Below are 19,736 nucleotides of genomic sequence, written 5' to 3'. Positions count from 1 at the left end.
AAAAAAAAAAAAAAAAATGCAGGCAGAAAACAGATGCAATGTTGCAGATTGTTATGATGACAAGAATGTGCACACATCTGTAGTCTGCCCACAGAACAGCTCTTAAGGGAGCATATCGAAATGACAATAGTGGCTGTATGAGGATGAGTGATTTTTTTCCCTTATACTCAAAATAATAATTCTGAGCAATTCAGTCGCATGATGAAGCATGCATATCTGCTCCTATATCTCATCTAAAAGGAGTAAGGGGCAGCGGCCCGAAGCTGTGGAGGATAGAGGGGGACGCAAGAGTGGGCTTCAGGCCTCGGGAGGGTTGGGGAGGGCCCACCTTGCTCTCCTGGTTGCCGTAGGCCAGGAGCTGCAGGCAGTCAGTGGTGATGGCCAGGAACTTGGGATTGTTCTTGTTGAGCAGGGGCACCATCTTTTGCAGCCCATCAGCCAGGCGCACGGCCATCTTGGCGCCCTCCTGGTACAGGAGCAGGTTATGCAGCGTGGTGATGGCGTAGAACAGGACCGACTCCACAGGGGAGCTGGGGGGAGTGGGCAGGGGTTAGTATGCCGAGGTCCCAGGGGCCTGACATACATGTGAGCCTGGCATGGGTTCCCACCTCCCCCAGGAAGCCTCCCCACTACTGACACCCCTCTGGAAATATCCCTTTGCTAAAATCTCATCACTTCTTGAGCCTGCCCGGCTCTTAAGCATGAAGCAAACAGCACCTGTCTTCTCCCAACTGAGACAATGACTCCTCCTGCTTCTGAGCCCCCAGCCCTGTGCTGAGCACACAGTAGGTCCCTAGACACTGATCCCTACTAAGTAACTACCATGTGGAAGGCCACATATTAGAGAGGCCTTGCAAGGCGTTCAGAGGGGAGTGAAATCAATGTCTGCCCTTCATGGAGCTCCCAGCCTGGTATAGGGATGAGAAATGAGGCCAGGCGCGGTGGCTCACATCTGTAATCTCAGCACTTTGGGAGGCCGAGGCGGGGGATCACCTGAGGTTAGGAGTTCGAGACCAGCCTGGCCAACGTGGCGAAACTCCGTCTCTACTAAAAATACAAAATTGAGCTGGGCATGGTGGCAGATGCCTGTAATCCCAGCACTTTGGGAGGCCAAGGTGGGCAGATCACCTGAGGTCAGGAGTTCAAGACTAGCCTGGCCAACATGGTGAAACCCCATCTTTACTAAAAATACAAAAATTAGCCAGGCATGGTGGTGGGCACCTGTAATCCCTGCTACTTGGGAGGCTGAGGCAGGAGAATTGCTTGAACCCGGGAGGCAGAGGTTGCAGTGAGCTGAGACTGCACCATTGCACTCCAGCCTGGGCAACAAGAGGAAAACTCTGTCTCAAAATAAAAAAAAATTAGCTGGGCATGGTGGCAGACACTTGTAATCCCAGCTACTCAGGAGACTGAGGCAGAAGGAACATTCAAACCTGGGAGGTGGAGGCTGCAGTGAGCTGAGATCATGCCACTGCAGTCCAGCTTGGGTGACAGCATGGCCTCATCTCAAAAAAAACAAGAAATGAGACCAATCAACATTTTGTAGGGGGCCCAGAAACAGAAAGTTTGTAAGGAACTTTGCATTTGCTTTTCCCTCTGCCTGGGACACTCTTCCCTTCCTCTACGCTAGCCAAACTCCACTCATCTGTTAATCCCCTGCCATTAAGCGATTCCACCTCTGAGCAATCTCAATGCTCTTCTGCCACAGCCTGTGTCATATCCTGATCATTAACCTGCTGTTTACATGCCTGTGTTCCCTGCTGGGCTGTGAGCCACTGAGCACCAGGATGGGGTGTGCTTCTGCCTGGCACATGATAGGTGCTCGCTGGGTATTTATGGAAGCCCAGGGAAGGGAGGGGAGAGGCCCAAGTGAGAGGGGGTCCTGGACTCCTGCACTGAGCAGGGGTGGGTACCTGAGCATGCGGACCAGAGCAGGGATGCCGCCCGACTTGAAGATGGCGAGCAGCCCCTCCCGGTGGTGGGAGAGGTTGTGCAGGATGCTGGTGGTACAGCGGGCCGTGTCCAGGTCGCTGGTATTCTGCATGGTGCGCACGACAGCGGCCACCAGCTGGGGTGAGCCCATCAGGGCCCGCCGTGACGCCTCCTTCTTCGACAGCTGGTTCACAATCATGGCCGCCTTAGTCACCACCACCTGGAGGGCGAAGGCAGGTGCGGGGACGTGAGCACTAAGGAGGGGCCGGGACACCCTTCCACAGACCTGAGGAGGGCCCCAGACTCGTCACATACAGGGGAGTCCAGGTCATAACCTTCCTCCACCCCTACAATGTCCCTCCCCTGAGGACATCTGCTCTCTCCCCTCCCTGCCTGGCCTCCACCCTAGCCGGGACCCTCACGGACCGGGTCCTCGTCGTTGAGCAGCTTGGTGAGCTCAGGCAGGGCTCGAGTGGCCAGCTCGGCGTCGTCCTGGTAGTTGATGAGATGCACGATGGCCGACTTGAGCAGCTGGGACGGCTCGGCCAGTCGCTGCAGGTTGGTGGCCTGCCCCTCCACCTGGGTGGCCAGCAGCAGTGAGCTGTCCTCGCCTGACACGCCAGGGCACATGGCCTCCCGCACCCGTTTGGCTCTGGCTGTTGTGGACATCTGGTACTCCAGGTCACCTGGGAGCCATGGGGACAGGGACTGAGTGCGGGCAGTGGGCTGGGCAGACACTGGGGAGCAGGGCAGGCTGCAGACAGCCCCACCTCGGCCCTCTGGGCTACCTTTCACCCTGCCCAAAGCCCCAGCGCATGACTGGCCATTCCACCTCTCCCCAGGGACCTTGGGGAAGTCACCATCACCTCAGTAACCTCATCTGTAAAATGGGCCCCACATGTTCTGTCCATCATGGAAATTTTTTTTTTTTTTTTTTTTTGCACACTGATTATGTGCCTGGCAGTGAATTCAGTGCCCTGCTATTTTCTCATATAATCTGACAATGACCCTGCAAGGTAAGTACTATCATTGGCTCCTCTTTACAGATGGGAAAACTGGACACAGAGGGGTTATAAGGCAGCCTGACTCAGGGGCCCAAACCCCTACTCCATTCTCCTCCCTTACCCATCAGGTCTCTTTTCAACCCTGAAATCTCAGGAGTCTAATTACACCCTCATCATCCCCAACAGTAGCAATTCTCCCACTATACAGGCAGGCAAACAGAGGCCCAGAGAGGCGCCGACATCACATCTCACAGCAGATCAGAGGGAAAGTCAGGGCTGCGGGTTCAGGGAGCCAGGAGCTGGGTCCTCAGCTGAGACATCAGGTTCCTCTCTAACTTCCTTCCTCCCCCGGGTGGCTCTGGGAGTCCCACAGGTAGGTGCCCAAGCAGCCACACCCTGGCAACTGTCCTGATGCCCCCAGGGAGAGGGACGCAGAGGTTCCACCCTCTAATTAGTTGGGAAGGAGGAGACGGCTGCATGGCTTTCCCACTTGGATGCTGTATTTTTTGCTACCAACACAGTGCCTGGCCCTGCCCAGCCAAGAGGCCCCCTACTCCCCCTACCAGCTGTCAGGGAGGAGACTGGCGTGCAGGGGCTGAGCTCCGTAGAGCCCCACCAGCCGCAGTCCACCCTCACTACTCCCAGAGCCCACAGCCCACCCCATGGCATGTTCAGGGCCCTGGAGGCACCTGTGGTCAACAGTTCTAGGGCCTGGCTACTCCTCTCCCCCAGAGGGGCAGGGGAGGCTTGGGCTGGCGGGGCACCCCCAGCCAGGACTAAGCCCCAGAGCTGAGTCAGTCACTCGTCCCACAGCCTCGGTCTATCTGCATGTCAGCAGCAGAGGCCTGGTCTCCCTCCCAACGATGAGCCCTCAGGCTTGAGACCTATACCTCCTCTACCCAAAGGAGAATCCCTGGGGGGTTCCTGGAGGCCAGGGCCCTGGCTCTCCCATCAAACGTGAGGCTTCTAGAGCCAAAGGGCTGTGTCCTCCCTGCCATCCATGGGCTTCCTGAGAGCCACAGTGATGCCTCCTCATCAGATTCTTATATTATTATTATTATTATTATTATTATTATTATTATTATTATTATTATTTGAGACGGAGTCTCACTCTGTCACCCAGGCTGGAGTACAGTGGCACAATCTCAGCTCATTCCAACCTCCGCCTCCTGGGTTCAAACAATTCTCCTGCCTCAGCCTCTGTAGTAGCTGGGATTGCAGGTGTGTGCCATCACGCCTGGCTAATTTTTTTATTTTTAGTAGAGACGGGGTTTCACCATGTTGGCCAGGCTGGTCTCGAACTCCTGACCTCAGGTGACCCACCCACCTCAGTCTCCCACAAGTGCTGGGATTACAGGCGTGAGCCACCGCGCCCAACATCCTCATCAGATTCTTATATTCACAGAAGGCAAGGACTGTGCCTCTTCCTTCAGACTGGAGGCACCCTGAGGGCAGGAACTATGCCTTCCCTCCCTACCTTCCCTCTTCACAGAAGAGGATTCTGTGACCCTCCCAGATACAGCACCCTGAAGTAGTTGCACCTCCTCCTTCAGACTGGGTGGGCCCCCTGTTAGTATGAGCTGTGCCTCCTCTCTCAGACCAGGGACCCCCTAGAATCCGCCTCCTTTCACTGTGACCTCTCTCCAGGACCCAGGCAGGTTTTCCACCCCATGGAATAGTTCCAAGGGGTCCTGACCTTGGCTGGGGGGCACCCCCTGGGTGTAGGTGGTGGTCTTCTTGAGCGTGTACTGGCGCCCGCAGGCCTCATCCTCCTCCATGATGCCCTTGCTGCTGACGGAGGGCACGCAGGTGTTGGCGCCCGAATGGATACCCGAGTCGTAGGTGTACGTCTGCTGCCACTCAGTCACCTTGATAGGCTGCTCCATCAGGTTCATCACCTCCATTGTGGCTACTGGGGGCACAAAGGAGGAAGTCAGGAAGCAGGAAGTCACCTGGCCCAGCCCCCAGCTTCAGCCCATCCCCAAGTCCTGCCTGTCTTGCCATGTAGTCACCATGGCCCCAGGGGTTTCAACGAGGATGCAGGCTGGGGATGAGTGGGTGCCCAGAAGGGTAACAGGCCCAGGGAGGGGCTGCCCATGAGATACCCTGGGAGCAGTGAGCCCCAGGGGTGCAGCTGTGTGGGTGTCCTGGGCTTGCATCTCCGACCTCTTAGGGGGATGAGCCCCAGGAGACAGGGCAGTAAAGGGCCAGCTGCCGCCACAAGCCCCTGTTCACTCACCTTGCTGCCCTGACCCAACTGTCTCAGGGGCAAGAGAAGGCACCCAGGACCTCTAGCAGCTTCTGAGGTCCCCTGGGCCCACTGTCAACCACTGGGGCTCCCTGGGAAAGGCTGCAGGGAGGAGGCACCCCAGTCATTGGGCAGGAAACTGGGTGGGGCAGGGAAGCGGTCTGACAGGTTTCTCTGGAACGCCCCAGGCTCCCTCAGAGACTCCAGGATCTGGCTTTCCTACAGATTGGGCAGGATCACACGTGGCCCTGAGGCCGAGGCCCTAAGGCCCCTTCTCTCCCAGCCCTCCCAGCACCTAGAAGCCTCTTTTGAGTCCCACAGAGCGGTTCAAATCTCAGCTACTCACTACTGGGGCAGTTCCCCTCTCCGCAGAACCTCAGTGTCCTCATCTATAAAGCAGGGTCACGCGACCTCCCTCAGAGGTGGTCGCGAGGACCTGGTGCATAGCAGGTGTTCAGAGGCCACGGCCATTACCATCAGCACCGCCTCTCCTCTGGAAGTGCTTCCTCACCTCCTGGTCTCCTCGAGCCCAGGCTAGGGATCTGAGGTGGGGCAAGCCTGTGGGTGGTCACTGCCGTCAGGAACCCCTCTCTCTCTCTGCAGAGGTTTAGGTGCACCTAAAGGTTAATGAGTAGCAGGGCCGTACTTTGTACCAGGGAGGTGAACTTCCCGCTTGGTCTATGTTTGGCTCCACTGTCCTGGGAACTGACCTGCAGAGATCAGCGGCTGCGGGGAGAATGGACGCTGTGATCCCATGAGGGCCTACTATGAGCCAGACCTCTCACAGACAACGTCATGCTCATGGGGGGGTTTCAAAGCGTATGCGCTGTTCCCCCGCATACAGATGCAGGAAATGAGGTTAGAAATGGCAGAGCTGGGACTGGGACCAAGTACAGGTGTGAGGGCACCAAGGTCTGTGGTCTTTGCACATCCCAGCGCAGCTTCAGTGAGTAAGCAGAACTCAGGCTGGTCCACCCATGAAGCCAGGCAGCACCCGGGTTGTCTCACTGTGATGGGGACCAGGGGAGGGTGGAGTGGCTGGGGCAACCTGGCTCCACCCCAGGAACAAAGATCACCAAGGATAAGTCTTCCCTGTGACAGCCCCAATGCCGCCCTCCAGGAGGATGACGAATGGTCCTGCAGGTCTCACAGCCTTTTATGGCAGGCAGCCGTGAGCACACCTGGAATAGGCAGAGGCAGGGGCCAGGCCGGCTCCCAGCTGCCTCCTTCCTCTCCTCCCGCCATCCCTAGTGACTCAGAGTTTCAGGCTGATTAAACAGAAGCAGTCCGGCAACCCCAAACGGCAGACCCCAGACAGCAGGCTCAGGCCACCAGATGTGCACAGCTGCTTCCCAGGCATTTGAAAGTGTAGCTATTTCAGGAGGAGCCCCCCCAACCAGCCCCCTTTCCACACGCACCCCTTCCCCACACCCCTTCCCCGGCAGCAGAGGGGAATGGCCACCGGCAGGAAACGGGGGACAGCGGTGGGTGGCGGGGGTCAGGGTGCTCGGAGAAGGCAGACATGGGAAAATCCTGCTAAAATCCTGAGCTCCTCGTGCTGTACCGCCTTCCCCAACCATTTCCCTGCCCCAAGGGGGAGTCCCAAGAGAGAGCAGCGGAGAGCTTGGAAGAGAAGCTGCCCCCCGGGAGGGAAGGAAGGTGTAAGTGTACCAGTAAATACGGTGGCAATAACCTGCTGAATGCCGCTCTGCTGGGCTCAAGGCTGAGCGACATGTGGACACTGCTGGACATCTGCAGCTCTGGTCCACAAACACACTGCATCCCAGCCAGAGGGCCCTCCTCCACAGACAGTGCCTAACCCTGGGGCTTCTCAGCTAAGGGAGAAGGAAGCGGGCCTCACTCCAAACAAGGGTCACCCCTTGCCAGCCTCACGTCTAAAGGGACCACCACAGTCAAGCCGAGGAACTTCCTCAGCAGGCCCCTCACCACCCCCACCAGCCCAGGTGGACCGTCAGGAGACTGCTGAGGGCTGGACGGCTACCCAGGGAGAGACAGAGGCCACAGGATGCCATGGGGGTGGGGGGTGAGGGTTCCCATTGGCCTTTATTATTATGTGAATCTCGTTCTTCCCTCAAAGCAACCTGGCAGATGTTTTATTATTTCCAATTTCTTTTTCTTTCTTTCTTTTTTTCTTTCGTTTTTGAGACAGAATCTCTGTCTGTCGCCCAAGCTAGAGAGCAGTGGCACGATCTTGGCTCTCTGCAACCTCCACCTCCCAGGTTCCAGCGATTCTCTTGCCTCAACCACCCAAGTAGCTGGGACTACAGGCGTGCACCACCACGCCTGGCTAATTTTTGTATTTTTAGTAGAGACCAGGTTTCACCACGTTGGCCAGGCTGGTCTTGAACTCCTGACCTCAGATGATCCGCCCACTTTGGCCTCCCAAAGTGCTGGGATTATAGGCATGGACCACTGCGCCCAGCTTTATTCCCAATTTCTAGGTGAAGAAGCTGTGCCTGCACACTGAGAAAATGGCAGCACTCATGGTAGGAACAGCATCCAGTCCACTAGACAAGCCTGAGTGGAGCTGAGCCCTCTTGCCAAGGGGAGGAGGGGACCAAGATGCTTGCAGATGGAAGCAGAGCACCCGGCTGCAAATCAAGAGTACCAGGTTCAGGCTGGGTGCATTGGCTCACGCCTGTAATCCCAGCACTCTGGGAGGCCAAAGCGGGCAGATCACGAGGTTGGGAGTTCAAGACCATCCTGGTCAACATGGTGAAATTCTGTCTCTACTAAAAAGGACAAAAATTAGCCGGGCATGGTGGTGCACACCTGTAATCCCAGCTACTCGGGACACTGGGGCAGGAGAACTGCTTGAACCAGAGAGGTGGAGGTTGCAGTGAGCCGAGACCACGCCACTGCACTCCAAGCCTGGGTGACAACAGAGCAAGACTCTTGTCTCGAAAAAAAAAAAAAAAACAAGAGTCCCAGGTTCTAGTCCCAGCTCTGCTACAAACTTGCTGGGTGTCCTTGTGTCCCTGGATCTCAAGGGAATGTTATGTCTAAGATTCTAGGAATAAAAAACCAGGATTCCCACGACAGACAGAAGGCTAGGGGTGGGCAACATCAGAGTTGGGAACCAGTTCTGAGAGAGGACACACTCCGGAACTCCTCCTGAGGAAGGAGTCAAGGGAGCTATTCCTGCAACAGAAAGGCTGGAAGTCAGACCTCAGGCAGGACTGTCAACCAGCCCCACCCTTCTCCTTACCTACTGCCCAGGAGAACAAGGGAACTTCTCCCACAAGAAACAAAAGTGCTGGTTTTACAGTTCCCAGGGTGGAGGGGGCCGCACCCAGTTCAGTCTTGTCCCTCTCCACCCTGGACATGGAGTCAGACCTTCCGCAATGCCCCTGGACAGAGCCAGGGTGGAAGCGAGAGAGACAGACGTGGGCCCTGCCCACTCCCCCCAGCCAGAGACGGGCAGGGACAGAGACAGGGCGGGTTTCTGAGTTGAATGGGGGGGCCTTTGTTTAGAGCCTGCTCTATTGTTAGCAGCCCGGGAGGAAGAAGCCAGATCAGAGACTGTAGGGACAGCCCAAGGACAGGAAGAAGGAAGACGGGCCCTGGAGAGGGGGTGCAGAGGACCCTTCCCCACGAGGCCCACACCAGGTAAGCGTGAGCAAGTAATAAGGCTAGACTGGGTGCGCCCCTACCCTTCATTCCTGCCTCCTCCTCTGCACAGCCAACCTAGAGGGCTGGCACCGGGCACCCTAAATCCAAGACTGACCTGGCAGAGTGTGGCCCAGCCCTGACATTAAAAATAGCCCAACCAGAGCTACACCAGGCTCCTTCCCCAGCCAGCACCTGCCAAGGACAGTCAGCAACAGGCACATCTAGGCTGGGTTGCAGGGCACCAAAGTGCCAAGACACCTGGAAATAAGGACAGGAATGGGTTACCCCAGAGGCCATGCTGGAAGCAGGCTCAGAAACACTGCATTTGGGGACAGAGGAGCAGGGCAGAACAGGGCAGGGCTGGGTCCCCCAGAGGTTCCTTAGGCTAGAGGCCAGCACACTTTGCAGACACAGGTCCCCAGGCTCAGACAGCGACAGGGTGAGCACAGGATTCTGAGTGAGGAGAGGGGCTCAATTTCCTTAAGCCTCATTTTCTTATCTGTAAAATGGAGATGATCAAGTGACTTCTTTCATCACTGTGACTCTGGAAGCCCTCTGTCCACAGGAAAGGCATGCATTCACATACTAGAACAAAGGGATGGCAGAGGCGGCGGAAGCCAGCTGGAGCAGTAGTTCATGCCTATAATCCCAGCACTTTGGAAGGCAGAGGTGGGAGGGTTGTTTGAGCCCAGGAGTTCAAGACTCAGCCTGGGCAATATAGTAAGACCCTGTCTCTACAAAAAATAAAAATAAATTAGCCGGGCATGGTGGCATGCACCTATAGTCCCAGCTACTCTGGAAGCTGAAGCGTCACTTGAGCCCAGGTGACTGAGGCTGTAGTTAGCCAAGATCACGCCACTACAGCCTAGGCAACAGAGCGAGACCGTATCTCAAAAAAGAAAGGTGAGGGGTCCGGGCGTGGTGGCTCACGCCTGTAGTCCCAGCATATTGGGAGGCCGAGGCGGGTGGATCACAAGGTCAGGAGTTTGAGACCAGCCTGGCCAACAGGGAAACCCCATCTCTACTAAAAATACAAAAAATTGGCCGGGCGCGGTGGCTCAAGCCTGTAATCCCAGCACTTTGGGAGGCCGAGACGGGCGGATCACGAGGTCAGGAGATCGAGACCATCCTGGCTAACACAGTGAAACCCCGTCTCTACTAAAAAATACAAAAAGCTAGCCGGGCGAGGTGGTAGCGCCTGTAGTCCCAGCTACTCGGGAGGCTGAGGCAGGAGAATGGCGTAAACCCGGGAGGCGGAGCTTGCAGTGAGCTGAGCCACTGCACTCCAGCCTGGGTGACAGAGCGAGACTCCGTCTCAAAAAAAAATAAATAAATAAATAAATAAATAAAAATACAAAAAAATAGTGAGGTGTGATGGTGGGCGCCTGTAATCCCAGCTACTCAGAAGGCTGAGGCAGGTGAATCGCTTGAACCTGGGAGGCAGAGGTTGCAGTGAGCTGAGATTGCGCCAATTGCACTCCAGCCAGGGTTACAGTGTGAGACTCATCTCAAAAAAAAAGAAAAAAATAAAAATAAAAAAGGGTGAGGGCCGGCACAGAGACCTGCTGGGCAAGGTGGCTGGCAGTCTGTTTGGGGGGACCCTGGCTGCTTTCTCTGACCCCTGAGATGGGGACTAGGTAGGGAGCTGCCTCCCAGGCCCTGGGGAGGTGAAGGAAACATGGCTGAGGAGAAGGGAAGTGGAGCTTCGCTCAGGCCAGGTGGTGACACTGGCTGCCCCAAGGCCAGTCCATGCTGCTTCCTGCAGCCAGGGGCAGCTGCACAGCCAGGCGTGAGCATTCCCCACATAGCAGTCTCAGGGGGAAGCTGGGCTCAGCAGGGTCTCCAGCTCCCACCTTCCCCACTCTGTCCCTGGCTCCCGCTGAGGTCTGGCCCGCAGTTCCAAGCACAGACACAAACAGACTCTAGAAAGTGCATGATGGCTTCCCTTGAGGGCCTGTCTCCGTTTCAGACTGGGGCTGCCCAAGGAGGCCTCTCCCCTCTGGCTGGCAGCTCCAGGACGGAACCTCCTGCAGACTAGAGGTTCTCTGGCAGACACTGTGGTCTCCATCAGCAAGCTGGTCCATTCCAAGAGGGCAGAACTGAAGCAGGAGCTGTGTCAGAGAAGCTGGTCTTAGGCTTCCGGAGGAAAACCCTCACTTCCAGTCTGGAGGGCAGCCCGGGCTGTGGCCTGAGGATGAGCTGGGGCCTGGGGGAGGCTCAGGCCTGCCGACCCAGCTGCTGTTTATTTTCCTCCTTCTGGGCTCCTTCCCAAAGCAAACAAACCCGGGTGGGAAAATGAAGGGGATTTGTAGGAGAGGGAAATGCCATGGCCAAGTGGCTCGACCCGGGGACTTCTATGCTCCCCTGGAGAGGGCTCCAGCTGGAGCTCCATTCCCTGCTGGTGACCCCCGTGGGCAGATTCCCAAACCGGCAGACGACCCCAAACCGAGACTCCTGGGAATGGAAAAACACTTCACCCCACACCAGGAAACAACAACAAAAGGTTGACGTGTGTTGGTGACGCAAAATACACAAGTACTTTCATTGCACTGCCTCCAACCACCACCAGTGGGGCTTGGGCAGCCTGGGGTCCAGGGGCAGCCCCACTCCTCAATAACAGCAGGTCGGATCCCAGCTGACTGAGGCCCACTCCCTGGGGTGTGATTCTACAGGGTGTGATTCTGCAAGGATCCTACATATAACCCTCTCCTGGGAAGATCCATCTGTTTATTGTACAACACAGGCTGGAAAACCAGGATTGGAATAAAAGTTTGGCTAAAATCTGTTACTGTAGGCAGGGTGCAGTGGCTCATCCAGTGGCTCATCCCTGTAATCCCAGCACTTTAGGAGGCCAAGGCATGTGAATCCCTTGAGCCCAGGAGTTCCAGAATAGTGTGGGCAACATAGCGAAACCCCGTCTCTACAAAAAAACGCAGAAATTAGCCGGGCGTGGTGGCATGTGCCTGTAGTCCTAGCTACTTGGGAGGCTGAGGTAGGAAGATCGCTTGAGCCCAGGAGGAGGAGGTTGCAGTGAGCTGAGATCTGTACTCCAGCCTGGGCAACAGAGTAAGACCCCATCTCAAAAAAAAAAAAAGTTACTATATACAGAGGATGAGCTCATCAAGATCAAGGCTAAAGAACAAAAGGATGCTAAGAAAAGAGGAAGACACTTGGCTGGGCGCGATAGCTCATGCCTGTAATCCCAGCACTTTGGGAGGCCAAGGCGGGTGGGTCACAAGGCCTGGAGTTCCAGACCAGCCTGGCCAACATGGTGAAACCCTGTCTCTGCTAAAAATACAAAAAACTAGCCAGGCGTGGTGGCAGGTGCCTGTAATCCCAGCTACTCAGGAGGCTGAGGCAGGAGAATCGCTTGAAACCGGAAGGCAGAGGTTACAGTGAGCTGAGATGGTGCCACTGTACTCCAGCCTGGGCAACAAGAGCAAAACTCCATCTCAAAAAAATAACAAGGAAAGAAAAAAAGAAAAGAAAAGAAAAGAGGAAGAGACCTATGAAACTTAATGAAAGTTGCCGTTTAGGATTATTGGCAATTTTTTTCTTTTCTCTTAAACTTTTCTAAACTTCCCAATTTTTTTTTACAATGATCAGATATTACTTTTTTTATTTTCTTTTTCTTTTTTGAGACAAGTTCTCACTCTGTTGCCCAAGCTGGAGTACAGTGGCACAATCACGGCTCACTGCAGCCTTGAACTGCTGGGCTCAAGCAATCCTTCCACCTCAGCCTCCCAAGTAGCTAGGACCACAGGCACATACCACCATGCTCTAATTTTTTTTTTTTAAGAGGTGGGGTCTTGCTGTATTGCACAGGCTGGCAGGCTGGTCTCAAAGTCCTAGCCTCAAGCAATCCTCCTGCCTCAACCTTCAGAGTGGTTGGGATTACAGGCGTAAGCCACTGCCCCAGCCAGATGTTACTTTCTCAATCAAGGGAGAGGAGGAGTCTCCCCTAAATAAGCAGCTTATTGATTGCCAAGCCCCTGTCCCAACTCTGCTCTGGTCCCTGCCACTGTCTTCATAGTAGAGAAAGACACAGAAAGCTGAGCTTCAGCTGGGCATGGTGGCTCATGCCCATAATCCCAGCACTTTGGGAGGCTGAGGTGGGACAAATGCTTGAGCTCAGGAGTCCAAGACCAGCCTGGGCAACACAGCAAGACCCTGTCTCTACACAAAACTTTAAAAATTAGCTGGGCATGGTGGTGCACACCTGTGGACCCAGATACTTGGGAGGCTGGGCAGGAGGATTGCTTAAGCCCAGGAGTTCAAGGATGCAGTGAGCTGTGATCACGTCACTGCACTCTAGCCTAAGGGACAGAGTGAGTCCCTACCTCAAAAAAAGGAAAGAAGGCCGGGCCCAGTGGCTCACACCTGTAATCCCAGCACTTTGGGAGGCTGAGGTGGGTGGATCACTTGAGCAGGAATTCAAGACCAGCCTGGCCAACCTGGTGAAACTCCTATCTCTACTAAAAATACAAAACTTAACTGGGCATGGTGGTGCGTGCCTGTAGTCCCAGCTACTTAGGAGGATGAGGCAGGAGAATTGTTTGAACCCGGGAGGCAGAGGTTGCAGTGAGCTGAGACTGCATCACTGTACTCCAGCCTGGGAGACAGAACAAGACTCCATCTCAAAAACCAAACCAAAAAAAAGGAAAGAAGAGAGGAGGAAAGAAAGCTGAGTGCCAATAGCGGTGACTCACACCTGTAATCCCAGCACTTTGGGAGGCTGAGGTGAGTGGATCACCTGAGGTCAGCAGTTCAAGACCAGCCTGACCAATATGGTTGAAACCCTATCTCTACTACAAATACAAAAACTAGCTGGGCATAGTGGCAGGCGCTTGTAGTCTCAGCTACGCAGGAGGCTGAGACAGGAGAATCACCTGAACCCGGGACGTGGAGGTTGCAGTGAGCCAAGATTGCGCCACTACACTCCAGTTGGGTGACACAGTGAGAGACTCCGATTCAAAAAAAAAAGAATGAACAAAAGAATGAAAGGAATAACGAAAGAAAGCAAGAAAGCAAGAAGGCTGAGCTTCCTGCCCTAGTGGCCCCAAAGGCCAAGATGCCAGGAGGCTGAGCAAGGGGAGTGGTCCACGAGCTTTCCCTTCAGGCCTGGCAGAGGAAGTTGCTTCACAATGAGGTATTCCATGTCCCCAGACTCAACCATGTCCCAGGAGAGGCCGCTCAGTGTCACTTTCAGGAACACAAGCCCTGGTGGCCTGCCCAGCCACACTGCTTTTCCTCTTCACAGGGGTCACGGGACCAGCTCACAGATGGCTTTCCCTCTCACTGCCAGCTCGCTCTTCTCCCAAAAGATACAAGATGAAGAGTCTCCCCAAAGGGCAGCGATTCCTGCCTGGCCTCCCTGCCGGACAGGATGGCCCTCATCAGAGAAGAGTCAATGCTGAGCCTCCACCTCTCCCTCTTACTTCTCAACTCAAGATCTCATCTTTAGCAGGCAGAAAGCCCTTCCTCCTGTCTAGACTGCGTCCTTTCAAGTCCCTTCAGTAAGTGCATCGTGAGGTAGCTCTCATGTCCTCGGGGGAGATGGAAAACTGCAACCTCCTGCCCTCTTTGTTGTAGTCAGTGGGATGGGGTTCATTGTTTTCTTCTCTGTCTCAAGTCCCATTAGCTTTCTCCACAATCAATAATCCCCTTGCCTGGGGTCCACGCCTGCCCTCAGGGGATCCAGAAGCGCGGTAGTGACAGGCTCAGTACTCCGGCTGCACCATCACATAAAGAGAACCCATTTCCCAGACCCCAAATCCAGGCCCATTCTGGTGTTAGATGTCCAGCTGGCAGAGACGCCAGAACCAGGCAGGTCTGGAGGACAATCTGACACCAGCTCCTCCCTAGAGGGCCAAGGCTCTGGCTGACAGGCAGCACACATGACCCCCACCTCCATCACCAGAAAGGCCCTCTCAGCAGCTGCCTATCTCAGGTCTCTTGGGCTTCAGAGCAGAGGACACCCAGTTCCCCATCAAGAGCAGCCTGGCAGCACTGCCTGGTCCACTCCAGTAGGACATTAGCCCAGGCCTAAATTGGACTCTCGTTTCTCGCCACTCCCCACAGGGCAGCACCCTTTATCTTGGCATATCCCCAGCCACCAGCAAAGCAGGCAACTCCCACTTCCTACACATGAACAAGCCCAAAACAGCCATGGTTCTACCTAACTCAAGCTAGGAGGCAGCACAGCTTTGACCCCTGCCTCCTCTTTCCCTCTCAGCCTCTCCCCAACACTCACCACACAGCCCTGGCTTGGGGAGAAGCCTCCTCCACCGGAAACTAAAAAGCAAGCCACTGGGGAGATTTCAGAGGGCTGGTGGCCAGGACAGGTATCACCCTCACCTACCAAAGCTGCCCTACATTCACCACTCACGCATGCCTTTATGGGCCCTTCTGAATCATCCTCCCCCCGTCAGGCAGAGGCTCTCGAAAGGGGGTGCAGAAAAATCCTTTCCACTCACACCTGTAATCCCAGCGCTTCGGGAGGCTGAGGCGGGCCGATCTCCTGAGGTCAGGAGTTCGAGACGATCCTGGCCAACATGGTGAAACCCCATCTCCACTAAAAATACAAAAATTAGCCCAGTGTGGTGGTACATACCTGTAATCCCAGCTACTCGGGAGGCTGAAAGAGAAGAATCGCTTGAACCCAGGAGGTGGAGGTTGCAGTGAGCAGAGATCATGCCACTGCACTCCAGCCTGGGTGGCAGAGCGAGACTCCATCTCAAAAAAAAATCCCTTCCAGAGCTGCATGGGGCAATACAGCAGGATGGGTTCTGGGCTTGGAATCAGAGGACCAAAACGCCAGTCTTGGTGCTGCTTGGGTCTCGCTGTACAACCCTGGGGAAATTATTTAAGTTCCTTGAGTTTCAATTTCCTCATCTGTAGAATGGGGAAAATGATACCCGCTTTTTTTTTTTTTTTTTTTGAGTCAGGGACTCACTCGGTTGCCCAGGCTGGAATACAGTGACACAGCTCACTGCAGCCTTGACCTCCTTGGGCTCAGGTAATCCTCCCACCTCAACCTTTCCAGTAGCTGGGACCACAGGCATGCACCACCATGCCTGGCTAATTTTTCTATTTTTTGTAGAGACAGGGTTTCACCATGTTGCCCAGGCTGGTCCCGCCCTCCCAGGCCTCCTAATGTGCTGGGATTACAGGTCTGAGCCATCCAGCCTATTCAATCATAAGGATTAAGTAAAAATAGTTAATGAAAGTGCTTGGTTTGGGCCAGGTGAGGTGGCTCACACCTGTAATCCCAGCACTTTGGGAGGCCGAGGCAGGCGAATCACAAGGTCAGTAGATCAAGACCAGCCTGCGCAACATAGTGAAACCCCATCTCTACTAAAAATACAAAAATCAGCCGGCCGTGGGGGCGCGCACCTGTAATCCCAGCTACTCAGGAGGCTGAGGCATGAGAATCGCTTGAACCCGGGAGGCGGAGGCTGCAGTGAGCCTAGGTGACAGAGTGAGACTCCACCTCAAAAAAAAAAAAAAAAAAAGAAAGTGCTTGGTTTCTGTAAAGTCTGACCTTGATCTTGAGTTACCATTTGTCAAGTACTTCCCTGGTAGATAGGTGTTAGCATTCCCATTTCGCCAAAGAAGTCACTGAGACTCAGTCAATGTAATGAGAGACAGAGCTGGGTCTCAAACCCAGCTCAGTTCAAGCCCAAAGCCCTGTGCTCAGAACTGCCCCACGGTCCCATCTCTCCAAATAAACAGTCCTTCTGTAGACTAGTCAATTGACCAATCTCATTCTAAGGTGGCTCCAGGAAGGGAAAAAAGTTGGCAGCCCTAGCCCGACCTTTTTCATTCCTATACACTGCATTCTCAAAGCCTCAGCCCTGGCAGCCCAGAGGTTCCAGAGGGAATGGAGTGGAGCCAGGGTGCAAGGGAGGGGTGGAGTGGGGGTGGGAGGGCTCAAGTCACCCAAGCTGGGGCTTGATCTAGCAAGAAATGACTAATTGGGTCCTACCTTCTCCTCCTCCGTGTCCCCCAGTCCAGTCAGTGGCCAGTTTTCACCAGGCACCTCCTAGTAGTACTTCCTCGGTATTATCTTTTCATCACAGCCACAAACCAGATTAGCTAAACTAATCATTTAGCCAACATAATTACAATGCCCTCCCCTCCTCCACCTTGGCAGAGAGAAGAGGGAAAGCAGATTATTTTTGCCCAAACTCCGTGCTCCTGTTGCTCCCCAGAGGTGCACCACCCCCTCCTCCAGCAGAAAAGGATCTGAGTTCCCACACTGACTTCCCCCTAGCCCCCGGCTGAGCGTGATCCCCACCCAGGATAAAGGGGCTGAGTCTGAGCCCCCAGCCTCACTCCCCCATCTACAACAAAGAAAGAGGTGGTAGACTTTTCCCCTCCAAGCACTCTCCATCCCCGCTCCCCGCAATCTTTCTTCCACCCCCAGTACTGAGAGAGAACCCAACTGTGGTATTCTCTCTCTGTTCCCCAAGGAAGCTGGGCTCCAAATCCTGCAAAAAGACCACACTTCAGATTTTTTTTTAAACCGGGGTAGAAAGCCTGGTCAAGATCCCCAATTCCGGAGAGTAGGGGGGGGTCTCAGGAAATTGGGAGCAGGGAAGGCGGGGGCCCGATGCAGCTCTGCCTGAGGGAGTCTAGCATTGAAGAAACCTTCCCCCAAAAAGCCTTCCTCCGGTCTCACTTTCCCTGTCAAATTCTTTCAGGAAAGGGGGTGGGAAAAGTCTGTGCAGGCCTCCAGAAAGCATGCACCTTCATAATTCAGAAATCAAATGGAAGGCAAGTCCCATAGCCTCATGCTCTTTTGCCTCAATTACCAGCCAGCTAATGTGGGGGATGGGGTAGAGAAAAAAAAAAAAAGAACAACCACTCCCCCCACCTTCCTCAGTTTGGCCCAGCCCTGCCCCACCCCCATTCCTGGGGAGGGGGCAGAGCTTGAGAGAGAGAGCCACTTACGCAGGCCTCGTCTGAGGGGGTGTGGTGGTCCCCGGAGGCAGGAAGAGAAGGAAGAAGCTGCTTCCCCTCTCAGCACTTTCCACCCCCTACTCCGGCCCCCACCTCAGGCCCCTGGGGCCTAGCGCAGAGGATGGAGGTGGGGGCAGGGAAGACAGGGTCGGAGCGCAGGCACCGGCCCAGGTTCAGCCAGGGGCCGGCTGGGGGAAGGGGCTTTGCACCAAGAAGGACCCCCTAAGCCTAAAGGAAGTTTTGGGCAAGGAGACGGGAAAACCCCCAGATAAAGCTGCTGTGAATACTTCCTCCTGCAAAGTTTGTTTTGGGTGATTTTTCCCAACAATAAGAGGTTAGAGAAGAAGACGGGTCCTGTTCCCCTACCAACACTCTAGCAGCCACAGCTACTGGAAACTGGGCCAGGTGACCCTGAATTCTTCATCCGTGCACAGACCTCACCTCCCAGACCCCAGGGGGAGCCACGGATGCCAGACACACCAGCTGGACACTGGGTCGAGCCCTGCACCCACCACTGTCACTCCATCCTACCTCCGCTAAAGAAGCCAGAGCCCGGCTCCCACCGGAGTGGAGGGAGGCGCGGCAGGTAGTATGGACGAGGCTCTGGGAGCTGGAGGGCAGGGCCTCCGGACTCCGTGCGCTCACCTGCTCGGCAGGTGGGGCCAGCGTCGCTGGGAAAATGTGTGCTCGGCCCCCACAGTTGGGCAAGCTGGGCGCAGACAATAGGGCCCCACCCAGGCCTGGGGGAGTAGGGAGGGAGGGAAAGCGAGGATGACGCGTGGGGTGGGGTGAGGGTGGCCCCAGAGACCAGCGGCAGCAAGTTTCCCAAACGGTAAATTCCTGACTGCAGCGTGAGCCCTGGGACGCAGTCAAAGCAGGGCAAAGTCTCCCCCACCAGCTCAGGGCGAGAGTCAGGGACGCGGCGTCGGGCGAGGGGCGCGGGCCCCGGGGGAGGCACGACTCCGGAGGCACCTGTCCGGATCCCTCCCGCCTTGCTCAGATCTCTGGTTCACGGAGCTCCCAGGCGCGCTCCGCCCAAACCGCGCGACCCCCAGGTCGCCGCGCCCAGGACCCCAGCGCGCCCCCTGCCGCCGGTGCAGGGTGGCGCTCCATGGCACCCGCCCTCACCTGCCCAGAGACGGCAGGGACCGGCCTCGCGGACGCTCGCCACCCCTTCTCTCCCCAGCGATACCTGCTCCCGATCGCCCGCACCTGAGTATGGGGCCTGGCCGGGCCGGGTCGGGGTCGGGCCGGGGTGGGAGCCCGCGCGGACAGCGAACTGAGCTCGGCGCGGTCGGGCGGCGGCTGCTCCGGACTCTGGCCAAGGCAGCAACTCAGTAACCGAACAAAAGGCAAAGAGACCTGACAGCCAAGCCACGCCCCTCGCCACCTCTAAGCTCCGCCCCTGGGGGAGACGCCCACCCTCTGGTGCGAGCTCACTGGCTGTCTCGCCTGACTGTCCCGTCGAGGGGCGGAGCCTCGCCTCCAGTCCTCTTCCACGGCCGCCTCTGTTTATCCGCTTGCCATTGGCCCCAGGGACTGCCAGTCGGCTCTAGGGATGGACTCTAACTTGAGATCTCATCCTAATACTGCACCTATTGGCAGATAGAAAGTTACTTCCTCCTGATTGGACAAGGGGCTGTCAGTAAGACTAAGGAAAAAACCAATGGAAGAGATGGGGTGTGTCTTGCCCCACCCTTGCTCTGAGCAGGTGAGACTCATTACTCTCCCCTTCCCCCTACCTGTCCAACAGGTAAGTCAGGGGATACTAAGGGAAGGGACAGACGCCTTCACCGGCCAGCCAACTCAGCGTCAGGCATGATGCTTCTTTGGGCTTATTCATCCTTGCCCCAAAGTAGTAATCACATATTTGTATAGCATTTCATAGGCTTTGTGCTGGGTTGGGATTTTTTTCCCCCAAAGATGGAGTACCCCTGGGATTTAGAATTAGAAGG

At 55.6% G+C, this 19,736-nt stretch overlaps 1 protein-coding gene across 2 annotated transcripts in view; it reads right to left on the bottom strand.

Annotated features, from left to right (window-relative positions):
* Positions 1-19,233, bottom strand: part of JUP (junction plakoglobin) — a 32,994-nt gene extending 13,761 nt beyond the window's left edge. Inside the window, exons 1-5 of one of the 2 annotated variants that reach the window (XM_011929755.1) lie at positions 18,994-19,233; positions 4,633-4,848; positions 2,359-2,618; positions 1,914-2,152; positions 329-530 (exon numbers count right to left, since the gene is read on the bottom strand). In XM_011929755.1, the coding sequence (XP_011785145.1) occupies positions 329-530; positions 1,914-2,152; positions 2,359-2,618; positions 4,633-4,840 (909 nt within the window). In that variant the 5' untranslated portion in view covers positions 4,841-4,848; positions 18,994-19,233. Of the gene's footprint in view, positions 1-328; positions 531-1,913; positions 2,153-2,358; positions 2,619-4,632; positions 4,849-18,909 lie in introns of both variants that reach the window. The other variant, XM_011929756.1, reaches the window with a different exon arrangement.
* Positions 19,234-19,736: the final 503 nt, after the last annotated feature.

This window comes from Colobus angolensis, unplaced genomic scaffold (genome assembly GCF_000951035.1).
Source record: "Colobus angolensis palliatus isolate OR3802 unplaced genomic scaffold, Cang.pa_1.0 Scaffold83, whole genome shotgun sequence".
Taxonomy (NCBI): Eukaryota; Metazoa; Chordata; class Mammalia; order Primates; family Cercopithecidae; genus Colobus; species Colobus angolensis.
This window is presented reverse-complemented; position numbering and strand designations above follow the sequence as displayed.